Here is a 24,959-nt window from a genome sequence, read left to right as displayed (position 1 = left end):
GCCCTGTGGTCTTCAGAATGTCTACTTTAAACTATTACTTGGTGCCAGGGACTGAAGCTTGTCCCCCCAAAATGCATATGTTGAAACTCTTGCCCCCGTGGGATGGTATTAAGAGGCAGGGCCCTCATGATGGGATTAGTGCCCCTACAAAAAGAGGGGACAAGGGATCGTTCTCTCTCTGCATGCACATCCGAAATAAGGCCATGGAAAGACATAACCAAGAAGAGGGCCCTCACCAAGAACCTGACCATGCTGCACCCTGATCTCCAGACTTTGAGAAATAAACTTCTGTTGTGTGAGCCCCCCAGTCCACGGTATCCTGTCACAGCAGTCAGAGCAGACTCTGACAAAACTCCAACCCCCACCCCCAACATGATGGTCTTGAAGAGAGGTCCTTTAAGGAGCCAATTCAAGTTAAATGAGTTTCATAAGGGTGAAGCCCCGATTCAGTAGAACTGATGCCCTCATAAGAAGAGAGAGAGAGAGACACCAAAAAGCTTGCTTTCTGTCTCTCCACCATGTGAGGACACAGTAAGAAGGCGGCCATCTGGCCAGAGCGTCCCCACCAGAAACTAAACATGCTGGCACCCAGATCTTGGACTCACAGCCTGTAGAACTGTGAGGAAATAAATTTCTGTTGTTTAAACCACCCCGTCTGTGGTATTTTGTTATGGCAGCCCGAGCTGACTCATACACTTGGGTTCAGTCTTCTCGCCTTCTAGCTTCCCACTGGGTTCAAAGGATGGGACACACTGGATCTGGAGTCATCACAGGCCGGCTGCAGGCTTCTACCACATTGACGTTCTTGTCGGGCAACTCTCCAGGTAACCACCCCTCCTGGATTCAGGTAACCACTCCCTCCCCTTGTCACTTGGATGGGGTCCAAGGGTGATGGGGTCAGACGCCATCCCTTGTGGTTTCCCTGAAACCTATCTACACCTTTGTAAATTGTCCTTTTATTCAAGTATTTCTATTACTCCATGTCAGTGTGCTACATTTTTCGTATCAAAACCCTGACAGGAACTAACACAACATGAGAATTGCTAAACAGATTATTTTTCAAAATACAATCTGAATATTGCATCACTGATTGAGAGACCGAGGCCCAAGAACTCCTAATTAACTGTTGATCACATCACACACTCAGGGTCACCCGAGTCATTACAAATGGGATCACCAAGGGACAGTGGCTGCTCATTGCCCGTACCACTTGGCCTGGTGATAACAAGGGAAGAAATGAAACCCCCTTGTTCTGCCGAGAGCACAACTTATTAATATTACATTTTTTCTTCCCCTACTCTACAAGCCAGACCTTCCATAATCTCTGGTTCCATTTTTTTTTTATTTTTGCCATGTCTTTTTCTCCATCTTGGTTCCATTTGCTGAAAAGTCTCCATTGTTCTAGGGGTCAGGAAAAAGGGGCAGGGGGAACGCTTGTTTCGAAGCAATTGCCTAGCAACCCATCTTCTTATTCCAAGGACAGAGGCGATTTGCATTTTGAGAAAGAGGAAAAAAAGCTCCCCTTCTCATGAGTCCCAGAGTAAGAATGTCTCGCTGACCACTCCTCAAAAGAACCTTCCTTCCTCTGAGAAGTCCCCCTGGGTGGCCTTTCTTTGCCCGCAACTGCTTGTGTGTACTCCCTTGGGACCGGAGCTGCCTTCCGAGGTGCACCCAGAGCCGCCCGCAACAATGAGTGCCTTCTGGCACTGCCAAGCTGCAGCCCCGGGCGGGCGGCACCAGGACAGGGCTCAGAACATCCTGATCTCATTCAAGTGGACATTTCTTTCCCACACTGTTCTTTCCTTTTGGAGCTTTCTTTCCTGGAAACGTGCCACACCCAGGGGATGTCTAAGCCTGCTGCTCTTAACCCCCAAACTGCCAGTGACTTCCTTGAGCTTGCTAAGGGAAAGTTGAAGCCAGCAGATAGAGCTGTGGCGAGAAGAGGACACATCACCTCCCCTCGGAAGTTCTCAGCTGACCTACAGGAGGCAGGAACCAAGCGAAGAGAGAATGTTTCTTCACCTCATTTGAGAAACTGAACCAAGCTGGTAGATGGAAAAACGTCTCTACTGTAAACCAGAGACCTCCTACCAAAAACATCTCACCCTCCATCCTGCTCGGTCTCCATGCTGAAGGAAAAATGATGGTTCTCTAGAAAGGCAGTGTGCGGAGTGATAAGATCAGAGTCCTCCCTGATTTATGCTTTAAAGATGTAACGAGAACTCTCGGGCTATCTGGCTCCACGTTGGGCAAGACCTTTAACCTTCTGAAGCTCTAAATTGTCATCCATAAACCAGATCTTTAGGAAGCACATTGACAACTGTTGACAGTATTTCACTTATTTGAACTCCACCAAGTAACACGAGGCATGTGCCCTTGGTGTATTGTTGCATAAGGACCATCTCGTGATTGTGTTTGCATTGGTTCCTTTGTCTCCTTATCCTGCTACGATATTTGTCATGAGGAGAGGCTCTGGCTATCCACAGGTAATATTGATCTATAACATGATAGCAATTATGTCTGTCATTAAGAAGATGTTATGGTGTCTTACATACCTGTGCATTCCATTGCCATTTTATGTATTTCCATACACACACACACCCAAGACAAAGAAACCATGAAGGTCTGTGTAAGACTAATTGATAAAAAAAACTTCTTTGACTAATATAGAGATAGTCCTCTAAGAGAGAAAAAGGTAGAAGATAATACCACCGAGTCCTCTTATCTGTAAAGCCAGGAGATGCACACATCCAGAAAAAAAATTCTAAATGATTCATGGAGTGGGCCAATGAGCAAGAAACAAAGAAAATTTTAAAAATACAATTAAAGCAAAAAACTTTACCTCATGCAGAAAAACTCAACTGTGGCTGTGTTTTTATTTTTTTATTTTTGCCAGATTGGTACATTCTCTAAGAACTGATCTTCAGTCTTCTCTGTGCAGAGGATATTTCTATTTAATCCAGTGCAACTGGAAATTGAGCTCAGACTTTTAAAGCCAAAAGGACTTTAGAAGTCATCTGATATAAACACTGTCCTCATTTCGCAACTGAGATCCACATTCTGAGGCCCAAGGAGGTTCGAGTTTGCCCAGATGACATGCAGATCACCTGGGTGGTACTCAATGCACAGAAATCATTACTTAGGACACTTTGGGCTCAAGTAACTACAGGTCATTGACTTCATTATATAATGGGAGTATTATGTTCATTAGCCGACCAACTTTGTTTCTCATTTGAGAGAGTTTTGAGGCATATGCTTTGGGGAATGAAGAACCTGGAATGTTGAGTGAGGGGCTGAAATGGGCCGCCATGTTCTTGTTCATTCCTGCAGGAGTATTTGAGGACAAACTGGGTGTTCTAGCTCTGAATGAGCAACCAGGGAAGACTGTCATGGCCAGCTGTGTCCTTGGGTGAATGTTTTCTCTACTGCAAAGTTGGTGAGTTTTACTGAGAGTCTGGGGAACAGTGAGGCAGTCATCTGGTGAAAAGTTTAATCAAACATTCTCTGGGTTTCCCTGAACTGCTTACCATTTCCCCTTTTTCTCTTAACTACTGCCACTTCATTATTTACAGTCAGTTGTGCTTCAAAGCCGTGAACATTTGGGCATTCTCCTCCCTGTGACATGGAGAAATCGTTGAGCATGGTCCTTATGCTATTTAAATAATTATGTCATAAGTATAATGAGATACTAAGCTTCAGACTTTGGAGAATAGTCCATGATTGCCTTTGAAAGCTCCAATGAAGTTTGGCAAGTCTGAAAGAAGCAAGGAGAGTGTAGAATGAGGGCTTATTGGAAGGCATAGGGTGAGTCTGAACCATAGTTGATTCCAGAAGCAGAGTGTTTCATAAATTTCTCCCTGTGCAACACATCTGTTCTTATTCATTTTGTTTGGGCTAAAATAATTAACAGAAATGAGAATATGATACCTGATTTTAATTGTCAGAATAAAAAATCATGGAATCTTCGAGTTGTAGAGCTTTTTACAAGTTCTTTACAGCATGTACATTCTTAAAACCGAATCTCCCAAACTAAATCAAATAAAAATGCATTGTATCACTACGAGTTTATTTCTAGAATTTCAAACTGGTAACACTTATGTATTGTAGATCAAACCCCAAAAGCACATTAAAGTTTGGCTGTTGCCAAATGTGTTAAAATTATTTATACAACCTATCCAAGCATGTTGGTTTCCATTAGTTTTTATTAATGGTTATAATGCATATAGTATTAATAGTAATATTAATGGTTATAGTACACATCATCAGATGGCATTTAAATCAGAAATCAGCTGTTTATAGAGCCAGTCACTGAAGCCACTCCACAAAATACTGGGGTCCACAGAACACAATTTACACAACACTGACTCCTTTCGTGGAAGTGTGTCATGGAAGACAGAAAGCCTGTGCTTGGACACTTCCTCCAGTGACAAGAAGCTGATCTCTTGGAAAGGCAGCCCATGTCACAGCTCTCATTCTCAGGCAATTCCTCTTCATGTTGTGCCAAATATGCTTCATGAAACTTCTACCCAATGGTCTCAGTTCTGGCCAGCAGAAGACAGCTAATGTGTTCACACCTGGGTCTTCCTCCCTCTTGTCCCAGTGTCCCTAGCTCCCTCACTTATTCCTCCTATGGCCTGGTCCCAGACTTCTTGATCACCCTCCTCTGAGTGTTCCCATGCTTGTTAGAGACACCCTTGAAATACAGATGGCTCAAATGACTTCAAACTCACCATGTACCAGACTGAATCCCTGGTGTCTCCTCAGCCCATTCTAAAACCAGGACAGTGAATGATACCACTGTCTGTCCAGCGATGCAGGTCAGAAATCTATGTCACTTCCTTGACTTCCTCTGCTCCACACTTTGCATACCCAATCCGCCACCAGGCCCTGCAATTTTGCCTCCTAAATAATTTAGAAATCTCTTCACTTGGCTCTGTTTCTACTGCTAGCTCCCTTCACTGCCATTCCATTGTCTATTTCCTGAACTTCTGCAAGAGCCCCTGAGCCTACCCGCTTACAGCTGTTCTGGCTTTCTGGAGTTGCACCATCCCACATCTTGCTTAAAACTCTCAGCAGTGTGCCACTATTTCATGATAATGAAAAATCCTCAGCGTGGCTGACAAGGTCCTATGTGACTTAGTCCTTTCTGCTTCTCCAGGTGGATTTTGCATCTCATGCTCTGTGTCCAGCACACTGGCCCTCCTTTACCATGATTTGCTTCTCCTGCCACATGGCCTTCCTACCTGTGGTTACCTCTGCCTGGAGTGTATGTCCCTCCTTTTTTTGGCCCTTAAACCAAGTTGCAGGACTCAGCTCAAAGATTCCCTCCCTCGGTCTTTCTGGAACTCTTATACCAGGTCAGATTCCCCTGATTGTAGGTTCCTACAGACCTCGGGACATCTGCCTCATGACACGTATCACAGTTATTATTTACATATATTGAGATTATCTGATCTATGCCTAGCTCTCCAACTGGATCATTAGCTCCACTAGGCTGAGACATGTCTATCTTTGCTTACTTTTTCCCTCCTACTGCACATAAATTGTTCAAAAGCCTTTGTTGAGTGAATTGACTATGTAATTTCTATTTCAATTCTCTCTACTCCATCAAGGGACCCAATCTTCAATCTGGAAAAGGTGGAACAAATGTGGTCAAGAGAAATCTGAAACCCAAAGGAGGTAAGTGGAAAGCTCAAGGTTGTTTTTAAAAGACTGTGTGTCTCTAGGCATTGTTAACCAGTTCCCCAGCCTCCTCCTCTTGGCAATATTAAGTTTGGCATCCACACAGACAGTGGGAACCAAAGAAACGAAGAAGTGAAGATGATAAAGGGACAGGGACAAAAGTTGATATGATTTTCAAAAGAGAGTAAAGAAGTAGGATTCCAGAAACAACTGATAACCAAACATGACCTTTGTCCCAGACTGAATTTTCACAGCAACTATTTAAAGGTGGTTTGAAAGCACATGGAAAAGGAAGTGGTGATAACTGGGAGCAAGTACAGGTTCATTAAGATGAAGTCATAGCAAAGGATCATCCAGTTCCTGTTGGGATGGGATATGAGGGATTGCCGTGAGCATGAAGTATATTGATTTCAACAAGACTCTTGGCAAAGTCCCCCAGAGGATTCTTGAGAGGTAGAGAAGCGTGGGCTGAACTCGCAGCTCGTCAAACACCAGTGTGTGCATGCCCGGCTTCACCACTGCCCTGCCCAGGACTGATTCACTGTTATACCATTTCTTTCTGAGATACTCTTTTAAAGGTTCATATATAATTATAATGATGATAGCTGACATGTAAAATGCCCACTGTGAGGTAGGTATTGGTTAAAGCGATTGAATCTTTACACAATTTGAGAAGGCATTAGGATGATTGCCATTTAACAGTAGAAGAAATTGAATGTTGTGACCTTAAGTGACTTGTGCAAGGTCACACAGTAAGAGGTGGAACTAGAATTTGGCTCTAGATCTATATTCTTTACACTATCCTCCACCCCTTACCTCCATGCTTCAGGTGCTCTAGAATGTTCTCAGCCAGCAGGACTTTATTGTGCTTGATGAATGAGCATTTCTGCATTCTGTTCTACAGTGCTCTAAGGTAGAACTTTACCTATAATGCATTCACCCTTCAGGGATTCATGGATAGAATTCACAGGGTTCTATAAACTTGGATTGCTTCTAATATTCACTAATCTCTCCAAAAAGCTAGTATTTCCTTCAGTTATGAACACGGACAACAAACCACAGTAGTATCAGCAACGTATGTGAAGTTGTCACCTATAGGAATTAGATACTTTCATATCACATTATTGTTGTCACAGATATCTCAAAACATCATTTGTGTTCATCACTCTGAAATTATAGGGTTATTAGACCCGCCACCAGATCTCATTATTTAATGGTTTAACAAAAACACATGCATTATAATATCACATCATTGACATATTATAAGTGTACTGCAGTGTGATTGTGTTCCTCTGTAACTCTTTGTGCTTTATGTTATGCACTTAAAGTCTTATTTGAAGGAGGCTTCATCAGACTGCTGAAGGGCAGAGGCTAGTCCTGTGCTGTCCAAGTCAACTCAGGCTGCAGTGTGTGTGGTTTATGCTACCATGGTTTCCCTTTATGACATGTGTTTCGTGCCCAGGCAGATAGTTATGACTCATAACTGACAAGAGGTAAGCGAGGGATAGTCCTGGGCCAACCACAAAGAGACAAAGGAAGCCTATCACATAGAAATGAAAATGTGCTTCTCTGGTAGCAGCTAACGTTGCCTTTAAGGGCATAGTAGTAGGAACACAGAGTTCAGATCAGCAGGCAGGAGGGATCGAGGGAAGTCCTTTGACATTCTCAAAGACCTCATAACCCTCACGGCTAGACCAACAGTGTATGAAAAGTGACTGTAAGATACTCATGGGAGGTAGGGCATGAATTCAGGAGACATGAAGGGATGGAAAGGGTAATGGTCAATGCATGTGCCCCAAAGGCAACATCCTGGGACTATTCCATAAAGATCTGGGACAGCACTCACATTTCTAGGAACTCATCCTAGATCCAAGGATGTTTATCTAAGATAGCATTCCTCCACACGTGGAAGGTAGAGCCCAGCATATGCCACAGGATTTGGCTTTATATACTTTACACTTTCCATTGTGGCTTCATGACAGCACCAGGTAGCAGGCAGACTTCTTTACCATTTAACTAAGACGGGAAGTCAGGTTCAGAAAAGTATGAGTTGTTCAAGGGGCGCCTGGGTGGCTCAGTTGGTTAAGCGACTGCCTTCGGCTCAGGTCATGATCCTGGAGTCCCTGGATCGAGTCCCGCATCGGGCTCCCTGCTCGGCAGGGAGCCTGCTTCTCCCTCTGACCCTCCCCCCTCTCATGTGCTCTGTCTCTCTCATTCTCTCTGTCTCAAATAAATAAATAAAATATTTAAAAAAAAAAAAAAAAAAAAAAAAAAAAGAAAAGTATGAGTTGTTCGAAGTCACACACTGCAAACATATTGCAAATGAGAATAGATCCAGGTCTGCTGTCTGTTGGTTCCATGTTCCCTGGCATATTAGCCAGATTTAGAATCTGGAAAGATTCCAGAATCCCTCCTTAAGAAGGTCAGATTGGCTTTTCTGAGGCCCCTTCCTGATCTAAAATGTTATGGTTCAGAAATTTAAAGTATCCCTTTTCCTCCTCCAGCCAATAAAGCTTTAGGACTTTGTCCTACATAGTGAGCCACTATCCTAGATGAACCTGTGATGACCACTATGGGCAGAGCTCTGTGGATCTACCAGGTGATAATGTTCCAATTGCAGAGAGAAGATAGACGAGCCTGAGGGCATCAGGGAGGTTCAAAGTGAGAAGAGTTTGTATTTTTCCTTCGAAAACAGGAGTTCAGATGCCAGCTCTGCCACCTGGATAAGTTGTGGCATCTCAGGAATGTGACTTTACCTCTCTGAATATTACTCTCCTTGTCTATATTGTTAAAGATGGGTGGGAAGGCTACATGTCAGGCTGAAATATAACAGGAGGCCAATAAGTGTTAGTCTTCTTTACAAGACCAAACATCAACCCTCTAAGACATTAAGGAGAGTCTTATAAGGTTGCAATCCTTCCTACAATGAAACTTAAAGAGTTTTCCTGAAGAAATTCACCTCTGCCCTTAAAGACCTGGGAAGAATTCAAGTATCTGTAGTAGCCAAAAGAAAACATACTAATACTGGACTTAACTCACTCCGCAGTTTCACTGTGGGGCACATGTTCCCTCTATGCCCTTAAAATTGTGCAACAATCCCTGTACATCCTTGCAAAACCCAGGAAGTTTTCTGTGCCATATGCACAGGCAAGGCATGAGCCGCAAGTCCTCCTCAGCCTCCGCTGCCGCTTCCCCGTCATCAGCAACATGTGAATGAACCAAATTATCTCCAGAGCTGAGGGCGTGGGCCACAGAGCCTGGCTCCGCCGTCAAAGGAGCCCAGCGTCATGTTCTCCACCCCCTTAGGAGATGGCTGATGCTGTCGTAGGGCTGTGAGGGAGGAAGCCGGCCTGGAAATGCCATGTAGGGAAGAAACTGTTCCATTTCAGTGTTAGGATTCTAAAATAGCTGCTAATAAAAAGCCTTCATACTGTGACACTTCAATACAGACACCCACAAGGATACCTTAACAAGCTGTTTGACTCCTTACAAGCCTTTTCTTGCTTCAGGGCCCCCACCAGTCACCCACACAGATATACAACCATGCAGTGACAGAGAAGGCCAGCAGGGGTCTGCCTAGACTGCGGGCCAGCCCGGGCGACCTAGCTCCTTGCAGGAGGAAGGCATTGCTGCTCTGATGTTGGCTTGTCCAGGAGCATATTGCCTTGCTTTGAACTTCCTGCTTATTCTGTCTCTCTTTCTTTCCTTATGTTGTCTTTGGCAAAACTTACCTAGAGGATGAGCCTTGCTCACCCTCCTGGGATGAGAGGGGGCATCCTCAATGGATATTTAATTTACCAATTCAGAGATGCCATGGTTCAAAAAATTTAGACTCTGAGGATAAGGAGAGCAGGGTATGATAGCATGATAGTGATTACAATTTAGAGTCTTTCCCATTGGAAGTCCTAAAAATCCACTGATTACTATAATACCATCTCCATCAGGAAAACAATGGGTCAAGTTTGAGAAAATTTTTAATAGCACCTATCCTATTTTTGAAGCTGGATAATTAAGATCTGTTATAATGTTACCACTTGAATCTTAGCATAAATGAGACCATGTTTTGTCCTTGGCTACTTTCTGTAAATGCTGCTGATTAGGACCAATGCAATTCTTAGACTTGGCTACACATCAGACTTACCTAAGAAGCTTGTTAAAAATATAAATTCCCAAATTCTCATCCCCCTACTCCCAGATGCTGAATTAGCATGTCTCGGGTGAGGTTCAGTAATCAAGATTTCGACAAAATCACTCTGAACTACTGAGATGTGCAGTCAAGCTCAGGAGCCTATGTAGTGGGGAGCTCTTTAGTACCAGGTAAGATAACACTGCTATGCCTCCATTAGCATGGAAAGAATTTGTCATACAGTCAGACATTACAAGTAATTTGTGTTTAAAAATTCTCTTAGTGGAGCCCAAATAAGGATGTGTTTTGATCTGGTAAGTAGAATTTCTCAATTTATATGCCTGTACTAAGTTCTTATGACCAATAAAATAATCAGCAATGAGAAGCTGCCACAACTCTGCAGAGGGATCAATCCTGTTGTTTTTAATGACTTCATATGTATCCAATATTAGGTTAGGTGGTTGTAACAATCTCTGAGCGTTTTATGGTTTTTCATATCTGGACAAATAGACCAAGCAGAAATAGGAAATAACTACTGGAAGGTAGAATTCTAAGTTTTATGGAGAGTTGAGAAAAGAAGTCAAGTCATACTTGATTAGGAACTATTTCCATCCCAAAGACTCACCACAGTGGATAGCATCTTTACTTTCAAACATTCCCAAGAAGAATATCACACCATCTTTCTCAGAAAGTCCTTTTAGGCAGTTATAATCAGTAAGAACCTAGTAAGTGCCTCGTACTGTGTGAGATGATGTGGAGGTCAAATTTAGAAGATACACATTCTGCCCAAGAATCACGTGTAATCAGGTCACTGAGTCAGTTATAACTTCAGTCACATGCAATAGTCTTTAAGTTCCAACAACACCCCCACCCGTTATTCTTTCTTTAAGATCCAGGTCAAATTGTGTCTCCCCCAGAGAACTTTCCAGATTTCATCCCACATCCCAACAAAAATCAATTTATCTCTACTCATAACATGTAGCACACTGCGTGGTATCAGAGTGATTTATTTATGTGTTTTCTCCCCAGGAGACTTGTGATCTTCTTTAGGGAACAGAAGATGTCTCACTCAGTATCTACAAATTGAGGAGGCATGGCTAAGAACAATACATGCACTGCCATCTTGGACTAATTTAGTTATTTATCCATCCAAGGTGTTCTGTCCCTGAGCATAGGACAAAGACTGTGGGAAAATGTAAAATGTGTGGAGCAATATTAATATTCAGCCCACATATTTTTTCCCCAAATCTTCTTGAACCAATTCACAATTTGAGCCTGGAGAATCTCTCAGAGGTAACAGGGAAGCTAAGATAATTTCCTCTTGCTCAATACTCACTGGATATGGAGAAAAATCTCCTCTCCTACTTAAGTAACAATCTTGTGCAGGCAGGAAAACTTTAATTGTAGAAGAAGTATTAGGTAAATGTAAGTTATTTAATTAAAAAGGAAAACAAAAAAACTTTACAGGAAGTAGCTGTTCTAAAGAGGTGGGAGAACTTGTTTTCTTTACTGCAGCTTATAAGTGGTTCTCTAATAGATTTTTGGAATGACATATTCATCATCAAGAGAGATGGCAGCTGTCTTCTACTCCTATTCAAGGTGGAGTAACAGAGAAGAGATTTACCTTCTCATGTGAAACAAATAAAAAATGGCTTAAATTCATATGAAACAATTATTTTCAAGACACTAGATAACAGTGAAGGACAATGATCCCTGAGAGATGAGAAATAAATGTAATGAGTCCTGTGATTGATTGTTAAGCTCTCATTGCAAGAGACAGAGGTGGGGAAGCCCAGCAAATTCCCTAAGTTGAGGAGTTGGGAGCTGGGAGTCTCGGGAGATCAGGCAGCTAGAGTGGAAAAGACAGAATTCCAGAAATGGAAGAGCTGCACACAGAGGGAATTCTGAAGATCTGGAGAGGGTGCCCCTCGAGTATTCAGCTGAGTGCTGATGAGTGCACGCATGTGCAGACACTACCAAGGTCTGGGAAAGAACTACCCCAGAGGATCAGTGGAAAGAGTGCCCAGTGCTCACACAGGATCAGAAATAGTGTTGGTTCCCATGAAGCAGGGTGAAAACCTCATGATTTTCTACCCGAGTGGGGACTCGGGTAGACTACTCAGTAGATCTTGCCTCAGTAGTAAGGAATTATTAGCTCTAAAGTAACACTGGTCTAGTCCTGCCTAATCTTAACAGCAATACACAAAGGGATCAAGCTGTTTCAAGGCAATATAAACACATTCCAGAACAAAGCTCAAAAATGTTAAAGGAATGCAAAAATACCAGCACCAAACAAGACAAAATTCACAATGTCTGGCATCCAATCTAAAATTACCAGGCATACAGAGGAGCAGAACAATATGACTCATAATTAGGAGAGAAATCAACCAAAGGAAATTGATCCAGGACTGGCACATGTTAGCACCACAAAGAAATATATTGAAACATTATTATAAATGTATTCTGTATGTTTAAGATGTTATCTGGAGGCATGGAAGATATAAAAAAAAGCCATAATGAACTTCTAGAAATGAAAACTGTAATGTGTAAGATGAAAATATACACTGGTTGGGAATAATGGAAAAATAAACATTGACAAAGAAAAGATTATGGAACTTGAAGATATGGTAATAGAAAATATCCAAAATAAAACACACAAAGAAAAGAGAATCCAAAAAATGAAAGATTTCAGTGAGCCATGAGACAGTTTTAAATGGCTTAATATAAGTGAAACTGGAGTCCCTTGGTGGTAAGTAGGGGAAAGAGAAGAAATATCTGAACAAGAATTGGTCAAAAAATTTCCAAATTGATGGAAACTGTAAGCCCAAAAGTCCAAGTTAACTATTGCATCCAAGCACAAGAAATATGAATAAAACTATACCAAAGCACATTGTAATCAGATTTCTCAAGACCAGCAATAAAGACATTATTTTAAAGGCAACCAGATGGGGTGCCTAGATGGCTCAGTTGGTTAAGCAACTGCCTTTAGCTCAGGTCATGATCCCAGGGTCCTGGGATCGAGCCCTGCATCGGGCTCCCTGTTTAGTGGGGAGACTGCTTCTCCCTCTCCCTCTGCCTGCCGCTCCCCCTGCTTGTGCTCTCTCTGTGTCAAGTAAATAAATCGTAAAAAAAAAAAAAGCAACCAGGAAAAAAAAAAAAAAAGAAGAAGAAGAAGCATTGCATCCAGAGGAACAAAGATCTCCCATTGAGAAATTCCAGTAGTTTATTTTTTAGCATTGATTATACACCACTTCAATTCAGTTTTCTCAACAAACTTTAGAGGCAGGGACTCACTTCAAATAAAGAAACAGAGGCTATAAGGGTACATAGGTGAGTATAGCATAATTTTCTTTACTCTCTCCAAAGCCATTCACTTTTGCTCCCTTTTTTTCTGCAGTAGAATCACAGTTTTGTTTAAGTCTTTTATTGAAAAGTCACAAATCTTTTCGTTCCTTTGTCATTGTAGTAGAATCCCAGTTTTGTCTAGATGTTCAGTAACAAGCCATTGATCTCTACAAGTTTGTTCAGCCCTTAGTCTTGACCCACCTGTGACCAGGGAGGTGAAAGGAGGAGTCTGCAGAGGGGATGTTCTGGGAAAGATTTATTTTCTGATGAGAAGAAAGTATGCAAGGAGAAACTACCTGCTCCCTGAAGCTGCTCTGCCTTTCTCCTCTAAGTGAAGTTTGGATGTGTTTGGAGTTGCTGCAGCCATCTTGCAGCCAGGAGGAAAAGACCAAGGATATATCAAGTGCCAGTCCACAGCTCTGACATCAGGCAGCCTGGGAGCCAACCAGAAGCTGCCCACCTGTGAACTCCTTGTCATGTAAGCAAAAATGACTCTCTACCTGCTTCAGCCATGGCTAGTAGCATATTGCTAGCCTCGGTTAAATTCATTCTTCATTGATAGAAACATAAGATTAGAAAAGAGAAAGTAGATTTGAACCTTTGCCTTTAGGATCTCAGTCTGAGACATTTTCTTCTTTAACCCAGCTAACTTTTTGTTGCCAGCTTCCATTTTAAGGGGCTCTGGTCTGAGTGATGAGAAAAACATGGAATATCATGAGTGTGAGAAAGCTAAAGCCAGATTGTTTCAAAAACAGGGCAGAAGGGGGAGGAAGTACCTGCTCACCTCTCAGCACCTTGAGGAATCCGAGTCCTGCTGGCCCATCTGCGCCAATGAGCTATGGCCTATCTTCATTCCCAGAGCACCTAATTGCTTACTTAATTTCTGCAGGTAGCTCTTCTACGCACAAAGTAGACAGGCTAGTGATCTCAGGAATAAAGGACTAGGAGACTGAAAATGCAAGAGAGATTTATTCCATGTCCTGCTAACCGTCTTCACTAGTCTTCACCAGGAAATGAATAGGCCCAGGGTCCTGGACGAAGAATTTGCAGGCCAGCCCCTCCATGCTGACTTCAGGCACCTTCCATACCTCTTCCATACCTCCATCCCAAGGTCCCATGGCACGGTGACAGACTAAAGGCTCTGAGGAGTTCTGCAGCAAGGAAAATGATTGCTTAGCCTGGTGATCATGGATCTCTTTCACCGGCAAACACCCACTGACAGCTCAGGGACCTGGTTTGAGAGACACTGTTCTACTATACAGGAGTGGGGATTTGGGGATCTGTTGGGCAGATCTATTTTCATAAGCTGACAGAATGCAATCTGACATGTTTCTTTCTGGCATAAAATCTCTCAGTGGCTCCCTGCTGCCAAAAGGACCAAGTCCAAAGGCTCTGGATGGCAAACAGGTCCCTGTGAAATCTGATAATAGCGTCAACAGCCTACTTTGTTAGCCTGCATGCAAAGGTTGCAGGCAGAGGGGCCCCCATTCCCTGGCCACACACCATGATGTTTACACTGCCATCTCTTCTCATAGCTCCCTCCTATGCCAACAATGTCTCCCTCCCCGCCTGGTCGGGGCCCTCTTGCCAATAGAACAATTTGGGGCTCATATCTCATATTCCAGCTCAAATGTCACATCTCTGCAAACCCTACTCTGATTTCCCAAAGTAGGCTGGTGGCTTCCTCTTTAGGGTACATGTCTCTATTACAACATTATCACATTATCACATGTGCAAGAACTCCTCGGAGTCCCAGCCCACGTGTCTTTTTTATCTGGATGCTTTAGTATCTAGTAAAGCATCTAGCACATAGTAGCTGCTTCATACATGTGTGTCCAAAAAATGAATGAATGCATGCAAGGACACTCACCCACCCTTTTGCGACACCAAAGCATATGTAAAAGGTTCTTAGGAAGGCTTGAATACAAATTAAGCCAATTTAGAATCTTGAAATAATTTATGCAAATCTAGTTTAATATAGAATTCGTCTGAACTCAATGTTCTGATTTCTCCCCAGCAGACAGGTTCCTCTGAACTGTGCTCTCTCTGAGTGTGGTATGAAGCGTAAATTGAAGATGATTTCATGAAATAAATAAGCTCTTAAGTTTCTGGGGCCACTTTAATCAAAAGAAGTCAAATAGAAAGGTCTATAACTGTTCATGTGGATGTTGAGTAATTGTGTATTATATATGAAGGGGGAAATGAAGGAAATGTATGCAAAGAAGAGTTAATGACAGAGGACATTCCTCTTTCAGGAAGGGACTTCGCTGCCTCTTAAAATGAACAATGTGCCTGGTTTCAAAGGTTCTAGGCAGACTACGTCAGAGGAAGTTTTTTTGTTTTTTTTGTTTGTTTTTTACTATAGTATAAGTGCAAATAAGTTTTAGCTCCGGGATCTCTACTGAAAAAAAAATGGTCGGAGATAAGGACATCTCTATATCCCTACCTTTGCTTCCTGAAACCAGTGCTCCTAGCCTCAGGGCCAGGCCCACCTACCAAAATCTGAGTATCTTTTTCATTCTTCTACAGGGCGAAAACGTCATACTCAAAAAGGTTTTTCCTGATACGTGTCCTGTTCAGCAATCACGTGTGGACCACTCAGTATGTGCCATGCCCAGGGGCAGTCTCAGATACAAAGACATGTAAGACTTGTCCTCTCCTTGCTCCCGTATTAGTGAGAAGACACATATATGAACAAATTTCCATGATGCAATGTGCTCTATGCTGTAATGCTTATTTATTTATTTATTTATGTATTTATGTATTTATTTGTGAGAATGCATTTATTAGTGAGACGCTTTTTTTTAAAAAGATTTTATTTATTTATTCGACAGAGAGAGACACAGCGAGAGAGGGAACACAGCAGGGGGAGTGGGAGAGGGAGAAGCAGGCTTCCCGCTGAGCAGGGAAACCGATGTGGGACTCGATCCCAGGACCTTGGGATCATGACCTGAGCCGAAGGCAGACGCTTAATGACTGAGCCACCCAGGTACCCTGAGACGCATTTTTTTAAAGATTTTATTTATTTATTTGTCAGAGAGAGAGAGAGAGAGCACAAGCAGGGGGAGCTGCAGGCAGAGGGAGAAGCAGGCTCCCCACTGAGCAAGGAGCCAGATGAGGGACTAGATCCCAGGACCCTGGGATCAAGAACTGAGCTGAGGGCAGACGCTTAACCGACTGAGCCACCCAGATGTCCCTAGTGAGATGCATTTTTTAAAAAAAATTGATTAGAGTTGATACACAATGTTTCAGGTGTACAGCATAGCGTAGTACATAAACTTGTCAAATCACTATGTTGTACTGCTTATTTATATGAAGCGTAGAGGCATCATGGGTTTTGAGCAATTACTGTGCTTGAAGGAAGTCAGGGAGGGGATGAAACAAGAATTGCCTTTGAAGAATTAGCAGGCATTCACCAGGGAGATTCGGTGCTGTTCTTCATAGAGGGAATGACATTGGTATTTTACACGACAACTCACTAAAAACATTTTGTGAAATGACTCATGATTGATCTATCAATCAATCAATCTATTTATCAATTGATCTATCTAGAAATGCTCATATTACATAAAAATATTCCATAAAAAATAAACATTATTTTCAATACCCAAGGTATGAAAAGTTAAGTCTTGATTATTTCTCATGTGTTTGTTTTGTTCTTAAGTTACATAAGTCTTCCTCTCGTCTCTGTGGTTGAGGACTTTATTTTCCAGCTGGTACTAAAGTTTATTTTTTTTTTTTTAAGATTTTTTTTTTTATTTATTCACTTGAGACACAGATACAGAGAGGGAGAGAGAGAGCATGAGCAGGGAGAGAGGCAGAGGGAGGAGGAGAAGCAGGCTCCCCGCTGAGCCAGGAGCCCGATGTGGGGCTCGATCCCAGGACCCTGGGATCATGACCTGAGCCGAAGGCAGATGCTTAACCATCTGAGCCACCCAGGTGCCCCTGGTACTAAAGTTTAAATCAGTTCTTCTTGCTACTTGTTACATCAGCTGATATCAATACCATCCATTTTCTTTTCTCTCTGCAGCTAATAAACTGGTACTGAACAACTGAAGAGTTCTTAGACACTGTAGCTGGTATCACTTTAATACTTCAGGATTCTGACCATAACCTTGCTTAGCCAATGTATACTCATTTGCTTTTGTAAATGTCCACCATAAATCAATTTGCCTATTGTGCTTCCTTCTTTTTTCTCCTTAAGTGGAAGATGAATTAAAGGACAGGGTTTCTTACCACCTCAATATAAAACTAAAGCCCAAAGGAGAACAAGATTTAAAAGCTAGGATTTCAGATCTTTAGGGATCTCTCCTCACCAACAGATCACATTCATTTTAAGCATGTGTTGGACCCAAACAGGGAAAACTACCAAAGTGCACATGAGAAAAAGTTTCAGTGGATCCACTGTGGCCCCGTAATGACCAAGGAGAGTGAGATCCTAGGTCTCCGACAGGCAGAATGTGACAGAAATCTGGTTCAGATGTTTCTGAAATGCTAGGTTTTGCCAGTGGAGGGAAGCAATAAAAACTAAATAAAAGGCTGGTACTGCAGAGCTGCTAATTAAAACAATTCAGAGGACATAAATGCTAGAGTAATTTTGAACCCACCATATCAGCCTAGTTTCAATGCAAATGTACTGTTCCGATTTCTCCCTTCATTGGGAGGATATAATTAGTTCAGCTGCAACAGGGTGGAAGCCGTAAGGCAGCCATTTTCTGGTGCTGCCTGCTCCCCCATGATGGAGGAACAGCTGCTACATGCCCCTCCCGCCACGGACTGCCCCGAGCTGTGGCCACCCCACAGGGCTGTTCCTAAAGCATCATGGGCAGAAGGCACAGGTTACCAGTGGGACCTGCTCTTGCTTAAAGATAAGGGACATGTTACTCCTCAACCTAGTTGACTCCGGGACCAAGCACCATCCTTTCAGATTCGAGAGCCTTGGCTGACACAAAAATCCTCCCCCATTGCTGTGGCGGAAGAGATTTTTAACATTGGTGATGACAGCACACACCAGCTAGAGCAAGCAGCTCCTCAGCCTGGGGTTTGACGCAGGCTTTTGGAGAGGATAGGAGGAGAATAATGAAGAAAAACATACTTAAGGTGCTGGCACATGAGAAACCAAAGCTCTGAAGTACGCACATTCCCCAGCTCCAGTGACAGACAGGATGAAAAGACACCATGATGGGAAGGGGACTAATGCAGAGCTTAGAGATGATCCAACAGGTCAATAACTAATGGGAAAGCAAGAATGGTCTGGGAAACAGCCACTGCAAGATGGTGCTGTAGTTCACGTGCAGAATCGGCAACAGCTTCTGCTTGTCCATTGGACAAAACCAACAGAATGGAGCCCACTGATTTGCTATGGATATTTTTAATAAGCAAAAATATACTACAAATGACTTCTAGGATAATAAATAATTTCATGGAACCAAAAGGTGAACCATCGTTTGTTTTCCTAGGCTACTATCAAATTGTCTGGTCTTAATATCCATCATCCACTTTCCTACCCCCTCCTGCCCATCCCCACCTATAACAGAGGCCAGTGTAAGGCTGGTTCTTCTTCCTCATCCTTGGTGGGAACAACAAATAGCCAAGTGAACATACAGATCTCCCAGCTGCCACTGAGTAGTGATCATGGTGGGAGAGGGGTGGGGGATGGGGTTGCATAAATGTGGCATCTGAAGTACATTTGCTAATGACGAGGATAGTTCCAAGAACATTTAACAAAGAAACTGGGAAACATTATTTCCTCCAATCAATTCAGAAAAAAGAACTTCGGGAAAACGTCACCTAAGTGGTGAATTTCCTTTTTAATAAATGATAACAAAATAAAGTAGATAACAAATGACAGTACTTTTATAATGTCTAAATAATCCAGACTAACTTCTTATGTTCATAATAATGGTCACTATTCAGCTAGTATTTTCCTTTTTAGACTTTTTTTTAGACATGAGATATAATTCATATACCATAGACTTGTAGACTTTTTAGACTTTTTTTAAAGACATGAGATACAATTTATATACCATAATATTTACCTTTCAGTGGTATTTAGCACATTTATCAATATACTAAATAACCACCACCACTGTACACTTCTAGAACATTCTCATCACCCTAAAAAGAAACTCCATATCCAGCAGCAGTCACTCCTCATTCTCCATTCTCCCAGCCATTGGCAACCACTAATCTACTTTCTGTCTCCATGGATTTGCCTATTCTGGACATTTCATATAAATGGAATCCCATATGTGATCTTTTGAGTCTGGCTTCCTTCATTTACCATAATGGTTGCATTAGGGCTCATCTGTGCTGTAGCATGAGTCAGTACTTCATTCCTTCTTACTGGTGAATAATAGTCCATTGTATGATCACCACATCTCATTTATTCATTCACCAGTTGTTGGACACTTAAGTTGTTCCCACTTTTTAGTTATCATGAATGATGCTGCTATGAACATTCATGTACACATTTTTGTGTGAAAGTATGATTTCAGTTCTTTTAGGTAATATATCTAGGAGTGGAATCGCTGAGTTATATGATGAATCTGTGTTGCACATTTGGAGAAACTGCCAAACCATTTGCCAAAGCAGCTGCACCATTTTGCATCCCTACCTGCAGTGTACGAGGGCTCTGATTTCTCCACATTCCCATTAACACTTGCTATTGTCCATCTTTATTACAGCATCCTAGTGAGTGTGAAGTGCTATCTCAATGGGGCTGTGATTTACATTTCCCCAATGACTAATGATGTTGAGCATCTTTTCATGTGAACATTTGTATATCCCCTTTGGAGACACCTCTACTTAAAAATTTTGCCTATTTTTTAATCAGGTTGTTTATCTTCTTACTGTTGAGCATTTCTATCTTGTTTCCCTGATTTATTTTTTCTAGAGATTATAAGAAATGACACTGGACTCCACCTGGCTCAGTTGTGGCTTTGGGAATGAAGAATGATTTTATCCATTTGGATCATGATAAAGTTGAAAACATTTGTTGAATACCTATTTTGTGCCAAGCATTCTAGGACCTTTATTAACTTACTGCTAAAGACGAAGCTCTTGCTAGGGCCACATGTTTCTCCCTTTGGTGCTCATCAAGATCAGCAAAGCTCTTCTTTAGGGAAGGACTCATGTGGTTCTTCATCTCTTGAGACAGGGAAATGTCCCCACCCCCACCTCCCACCAAAGGAACAGAGCTAACAGTGGAGATGCTTGCATCAGTAGGTAAAGGCTCCCACCATATTTTAGCTATCCAGAATAGACTAGTCATCGTTAGACTCAGGACAGGTGCTTCAAAGCTCCATTTTGAACACTTGACGTTAAGACCATACTCACGTGTTCTACAGACACACCCAAGGGAATCCTTTTCAATTTGGTCTCCACTCTTTTTTTTGTCCCACAGACTGTGAACAATGCTTCTCAAGGTGACAAAGGAAGAAATCCCACAAAACAATCTACAGAAGAATATGCAGCAAAGCACTGGATTTATTTTCTTAGACTACTTGTAGTGATGTTGGTTTGACTAAAATGCAGGGGCATGAGAAGTGAGTAAGGCTGCAGAGAGGGGCATTGGAAACAAAGTTCTTCAGAAAAAAAAAAAAAAATCATAAAGGGAAGACCAAAGGTGAGGAGAGGCATTGTCTCTGCCAGTCCTACCTTACGAAATCTAGTCAAGTTATATGTTTTACCTTCTTAGGCTACGTACACGCAACACATTTATTCCTTTTCCTTCCTATTCTCTTCCTCTGCCCTTGAAAATCAAGCAAAACCACAGGAAAACCAAATTGAGGGTTTGAGGTAGCAGAATACCACTTCAAACCTTCACTTTCAATATCGTGACTTCAAGATTTCCAGAAATGTCCTTTTCCTCTCCTACCCAAGTTCCAAGATCTCAGTTAACAAATCCACCTTGCCCAGGGGACCAGTTCCAGGTAATCAGGGGATTTGATTTGTTTCTGTAACTCTACCCCTTAGTGTTTCTAGTGGTGGAAACCTAGCCAGCCAGAGGTGGGACCATTCAGGAGGAGGCAGGACAGAACCTCTTACATCTCACAAAGAAGGCCACCAGCCAACCCACTTTCAACCAAGATGGCTCTGGGTGGGAACTTCTAAGGTCTATGGTGTTATTATTTGTGTGAAAAGTTCATCTTCAGCCACACCCTCAGATAAAGGCTCCAGGCATAATTTCACAGAATCAAATATAAACCTCAAAACCCTTTAACCTTGTGCCAACCAGGGATTCCCCCAAGCCCTTGGGCTCCCCTGGCTGAACCATCACACTGAGGGCTTTTGTCTTGGAGATATCACACACCACTCTGGAGAATCATGGAAAGAGCAGGATGGGTTTATGGGGTGCATTGTGTTCCCCCCAAATTTGTGCATGGAAGCCTTAACCCCCAGTATCTCAGACTATAGCTGTATTTGGAGATAGGGTCTTTAAAGAGGTGACTAAATGAAAACAAGGCTGTGGTGGGCCTTCATCCAATCTAGCTGGTGTCTTTACAAGACAAGGAAATTTAGACACAGAGAGAGAGAGACACCAGGGATACGCACACAGCAACAAGACTGTGTGAGCAACAAGACCATGTGAGCACACAGAGAAAGGCATTGTCTGCAAGCCAAGAAGAGACGCCTTTGGAGAAAGCAACCCTGCCATCACCCTGACCTTGGACTTTTAGCCTTCAGAGAAAATAAAAGTCTATTAGGTAAGCCCCTTAGTCTACAGTATTTTGTTATGGCAGCCCCAGCAAATGAATACAAGGGGCTCCCAGGGAAAGAGGGCCCTGGGGACCCCTGATGGGTGCAGCCACTCACCCTGTAGTAGTCAGTGCTGTACACGTCCCGGGACATCCCAAAGTCCCCGATTTTCACCAGGAGGTTCTCACCAACCAGGCAGTTGCGGGTGGCCAGATCTCGGTGCACGAAGTGCTGGGACGCCAGGTAGACCATGCCCGCGGCTATCTGTTGGGCGATGTGCAGCATCTGGGACTGGGTCAGCTCTGTTGGTGGATTGCCTTCGGCCATCAGCACGGCGTCAGGCCCATGGGCCCTGTGGAGGACACGGAAGTGTTGCTGGAGCCCCAGCTCTTCCCTCCAAGGGCCCTGTCTCCCAGCAGCAGCTGGGACTCAAGGGCTGCCTGACTTAGCTAAAGAGTGGGAGGAGATGCTTCGCCCACAGGTGCACCCCTAAAGCTTCAATTCCCAGGAAATCTAGAATTCTCAGGGCCATGTGGGCCTGCATGGTACCCTCCTCAGCACACACACACACACACACACACACACACACAGAGCTCTGTGTTTTAGGGGCCCCAGAGCTAGCCTGGGGCCAGGTACTGGCCAGAGCCCCTGACCCTGAGAAGCAGTGGTGCAAAAAACATGAACAAAAATAAAAATAAACCAAAACCAAAACACGGGGGGAGAGTTTGGCTCTCTTGGAGTGGTGGGTCATCATGCCCCAGTGGGAGCCCCAGGCCTCCCCTCCCGGCTACAAGCTGCAGCCAGAGCACCCCCCACCCAGGCCAATGTCTCCAGCGTGCCCCCACCAGGGCCAGAGTTTTGCAGTGGGGCAGGGTTTCCAAGCTGCCCTGGTCTCCCTCAAACCCACCTGAGCAGAATCCCAGGGCACCCTCAGCCTGGACATTCATTCACTGTGAAAAATCCCATCTCTTGCCCACCCCTCCCCTGCCCACCTGTGCCCTGGCCACCACATGGAGAGTTCTGGAATCACAATACATTGATTCTTTTACTGGTCCAAGTTTTATTCTTTACATTATGGTGGGGGTGGGGGAGTATGGTATTTTATATCTTCTTTTTCTTCTATCTTATGCACTTGGCCTTTCCCCAGCCATGTGATGACTTAAGGCACCTCAACACTGGCACATGCTTCAAGGAGGGGAGCGTCCCAGTCTCAGGATGCGCCCTCAGCCCCACCAGGCCCTGCTCTTGAATCCTGCCAAGACTGGTGTCACTGGCCCCTGATGGCCTGAGGGGCACGGCAGGGCAAAGAGTAAAGGGTCCCTCTCTTTCAGAAGCTTCGGTGGAGCGGTCAAAGTGCTGCTTCCTTCCAGAGGCCAATAAGGGAGAAGATTTCCTTCAGGACAGCTGGAAGCACTCAAAATCAATATGGAAGATTTTAAATGGATTTTAAAGTGGACGATCCCACCTGCAGGTTGTGGAGCTGTACCAGTATTTGAAAAACGAAAGGGTTGGAGTTGTCCCAGAACACCCTGCTCCTTCTGTCTCTCCCCACACCAGCCAGCCCCACCTCGGTTGGACTGTCTCCCACTGCAGGTGTATGCCCCTTCTTCCTGGCTCTAGCCCCCAGCGATTCCCCCTTTTGCTGGATTTCCAAATCCTTCATTCTTGTATTCTCAGAGAACAAGCACTGGATGAGGAGGAGGGGAGTTTTCCACCACCAGGATCTAGGGAAGACTTTTAACTTGTCCAGTCTGTAATTTCCCCATCAGTCAAACAGACAAAGGGCTATTAGGCTAGGTGATCGTGTAGGTCCCTTGTATCTCTAAATATCTGGGTTGAACCATTCCAGGGGAGGAACTTCCTGGTTCTGCGCAAGAAGGTCCTAGCACGGTTCACCTCTGTAAAGTGAGGGTACTCATTGCACCCTCCTAAGCTCATTGATGGGAGTAGTAACTGATACCGTGCTTGTGTGGAGCTTCGTGGCCTTTCATGGAAAGCCAGTTTAAGATTGCTCAAAGGTTGAGGTTGTTTCCCCAGCACTGAGGGGGCAGGGGAAAGGCGGAATGTTTTCACCTATCACAGGAGACAAAGCCCTTACTGTGACTTCAAGCCAGCAGAGAGACCTAGAGGAACACATAAACTAGGAGAAATCCTGAAATAACCAGAGAATCTAGGCCAGGATGTAATCTTCATAGATTCAAATCAAAGAGTGAAATATGTTGCTCACTTGCCAGAACCCTATTTCAGCCCCAGGAATCTAGACCCTTCTAAGAATCTATCCATGGCAAAGACTCCAGAGAAGAGGAGACATTTGAGGCCAATGCCACAGGCCACCTCTGCGTGAAGGCGCCAGAAGGCTGTGGGCCTCCAGTGCTTCTGCACTCTCCGCTACCATGTGTGGTTTAGGGCAGGCTCCCACCTTTTAAACCAGCTGTCTCCTCTGCTTGCTTTTGAGTATTGGAACAAGACTCCTTTTAATGGGAGAAGCCTTTGAGCAGAAAATCCTGCTGTAAAAAGAGGGCAGGCAAGTCTTCTAAACAAGTTCTCAAGAGGAGTATAAATAAAGTCAACACAAAAGCCCTCTGCTTCATTCTCCAGGTTACCTTGCAGCTCTTGGAAATAAAAACATATTTTTACCTCTTCCGGGAGAACATGCCTTAAAACGGGGAAAGCACGATTAGCACCCTGGCTGGGAGAGCAGGAAGGTTCAATGGGCTTCTAATGAGGGAGCCTCTACACCTTTCCTCAGCTTATTCTCTCCAAGTGTGGGTTACAGTCAGCACTTAGCCACACAGTCTGGCTCCAAATTCCACAGCATGCTACTTTCCTTCTGATCTTTTTAACCGGCTGCTTCAAGAGGAAGCAGTGCAGTGCTTAAGGCTCTGGGTTTTGCAGCCAGGGGCTGTGGGTTTGAATCTCAGCTCTGTGACTCAGTTCTCTTTTTTTGACTATAAAATGGGAATACTTGTAATAATAGTTTATTAAGTTTATACAAGTTAAACTATTTAAAATGCTTAGAAGTCTCAATAATACTAGCTGTTATTACTTGCAAACTTGTCGTAAGGGAATTCTGGAGAGATTCCAAAGGAAAAACTGGCATTTCTTT

The 24,959-nt window shown here is 43.4% G+C and overlaps 1 protein-coding gene across 2 annotated transcripts in view; it reads right to left on the bottom strand.

Moving 5' to 3' along the window:
• The window catches only part of NTRK2 (neurotrophic receptor tyrosine kinase 2), a 323,196-nt gene that overhangs the window by 44,589 nt on the left and 253,648 nt on the right, over positions 1-24,959 (bottom strand). For both annotated transcript variants that reach the window (XM_036113468.2, XM_036113467.2), the window contains one exon: positions 21,971-22,205. In XM_036113468.2, the coding sequence (XP_035969361.1) occupies positions 21,971-22,205 (235 nt within the window). The remainder of the gene's footprint in view (positions 1-21,970; positions 22,206-24,959) is intronic.

This window comes from Halichoerus grypus, chromosome 14, assembly GCF_964656455.1.
Source record: "Halichoerus grypus chromosome 14, mHalGry1.hap1.1, whole genome shotgun sequence".
Lineage (NCBI taxonomy): Eukaryota > Metazoa > Chordata > Mammalia > Carnivora > Phocidae > Halichoerus > Halichoerus grypus.
This window is presented reverse-complemented; position numbering and strand designations above follow the sequence as displayed.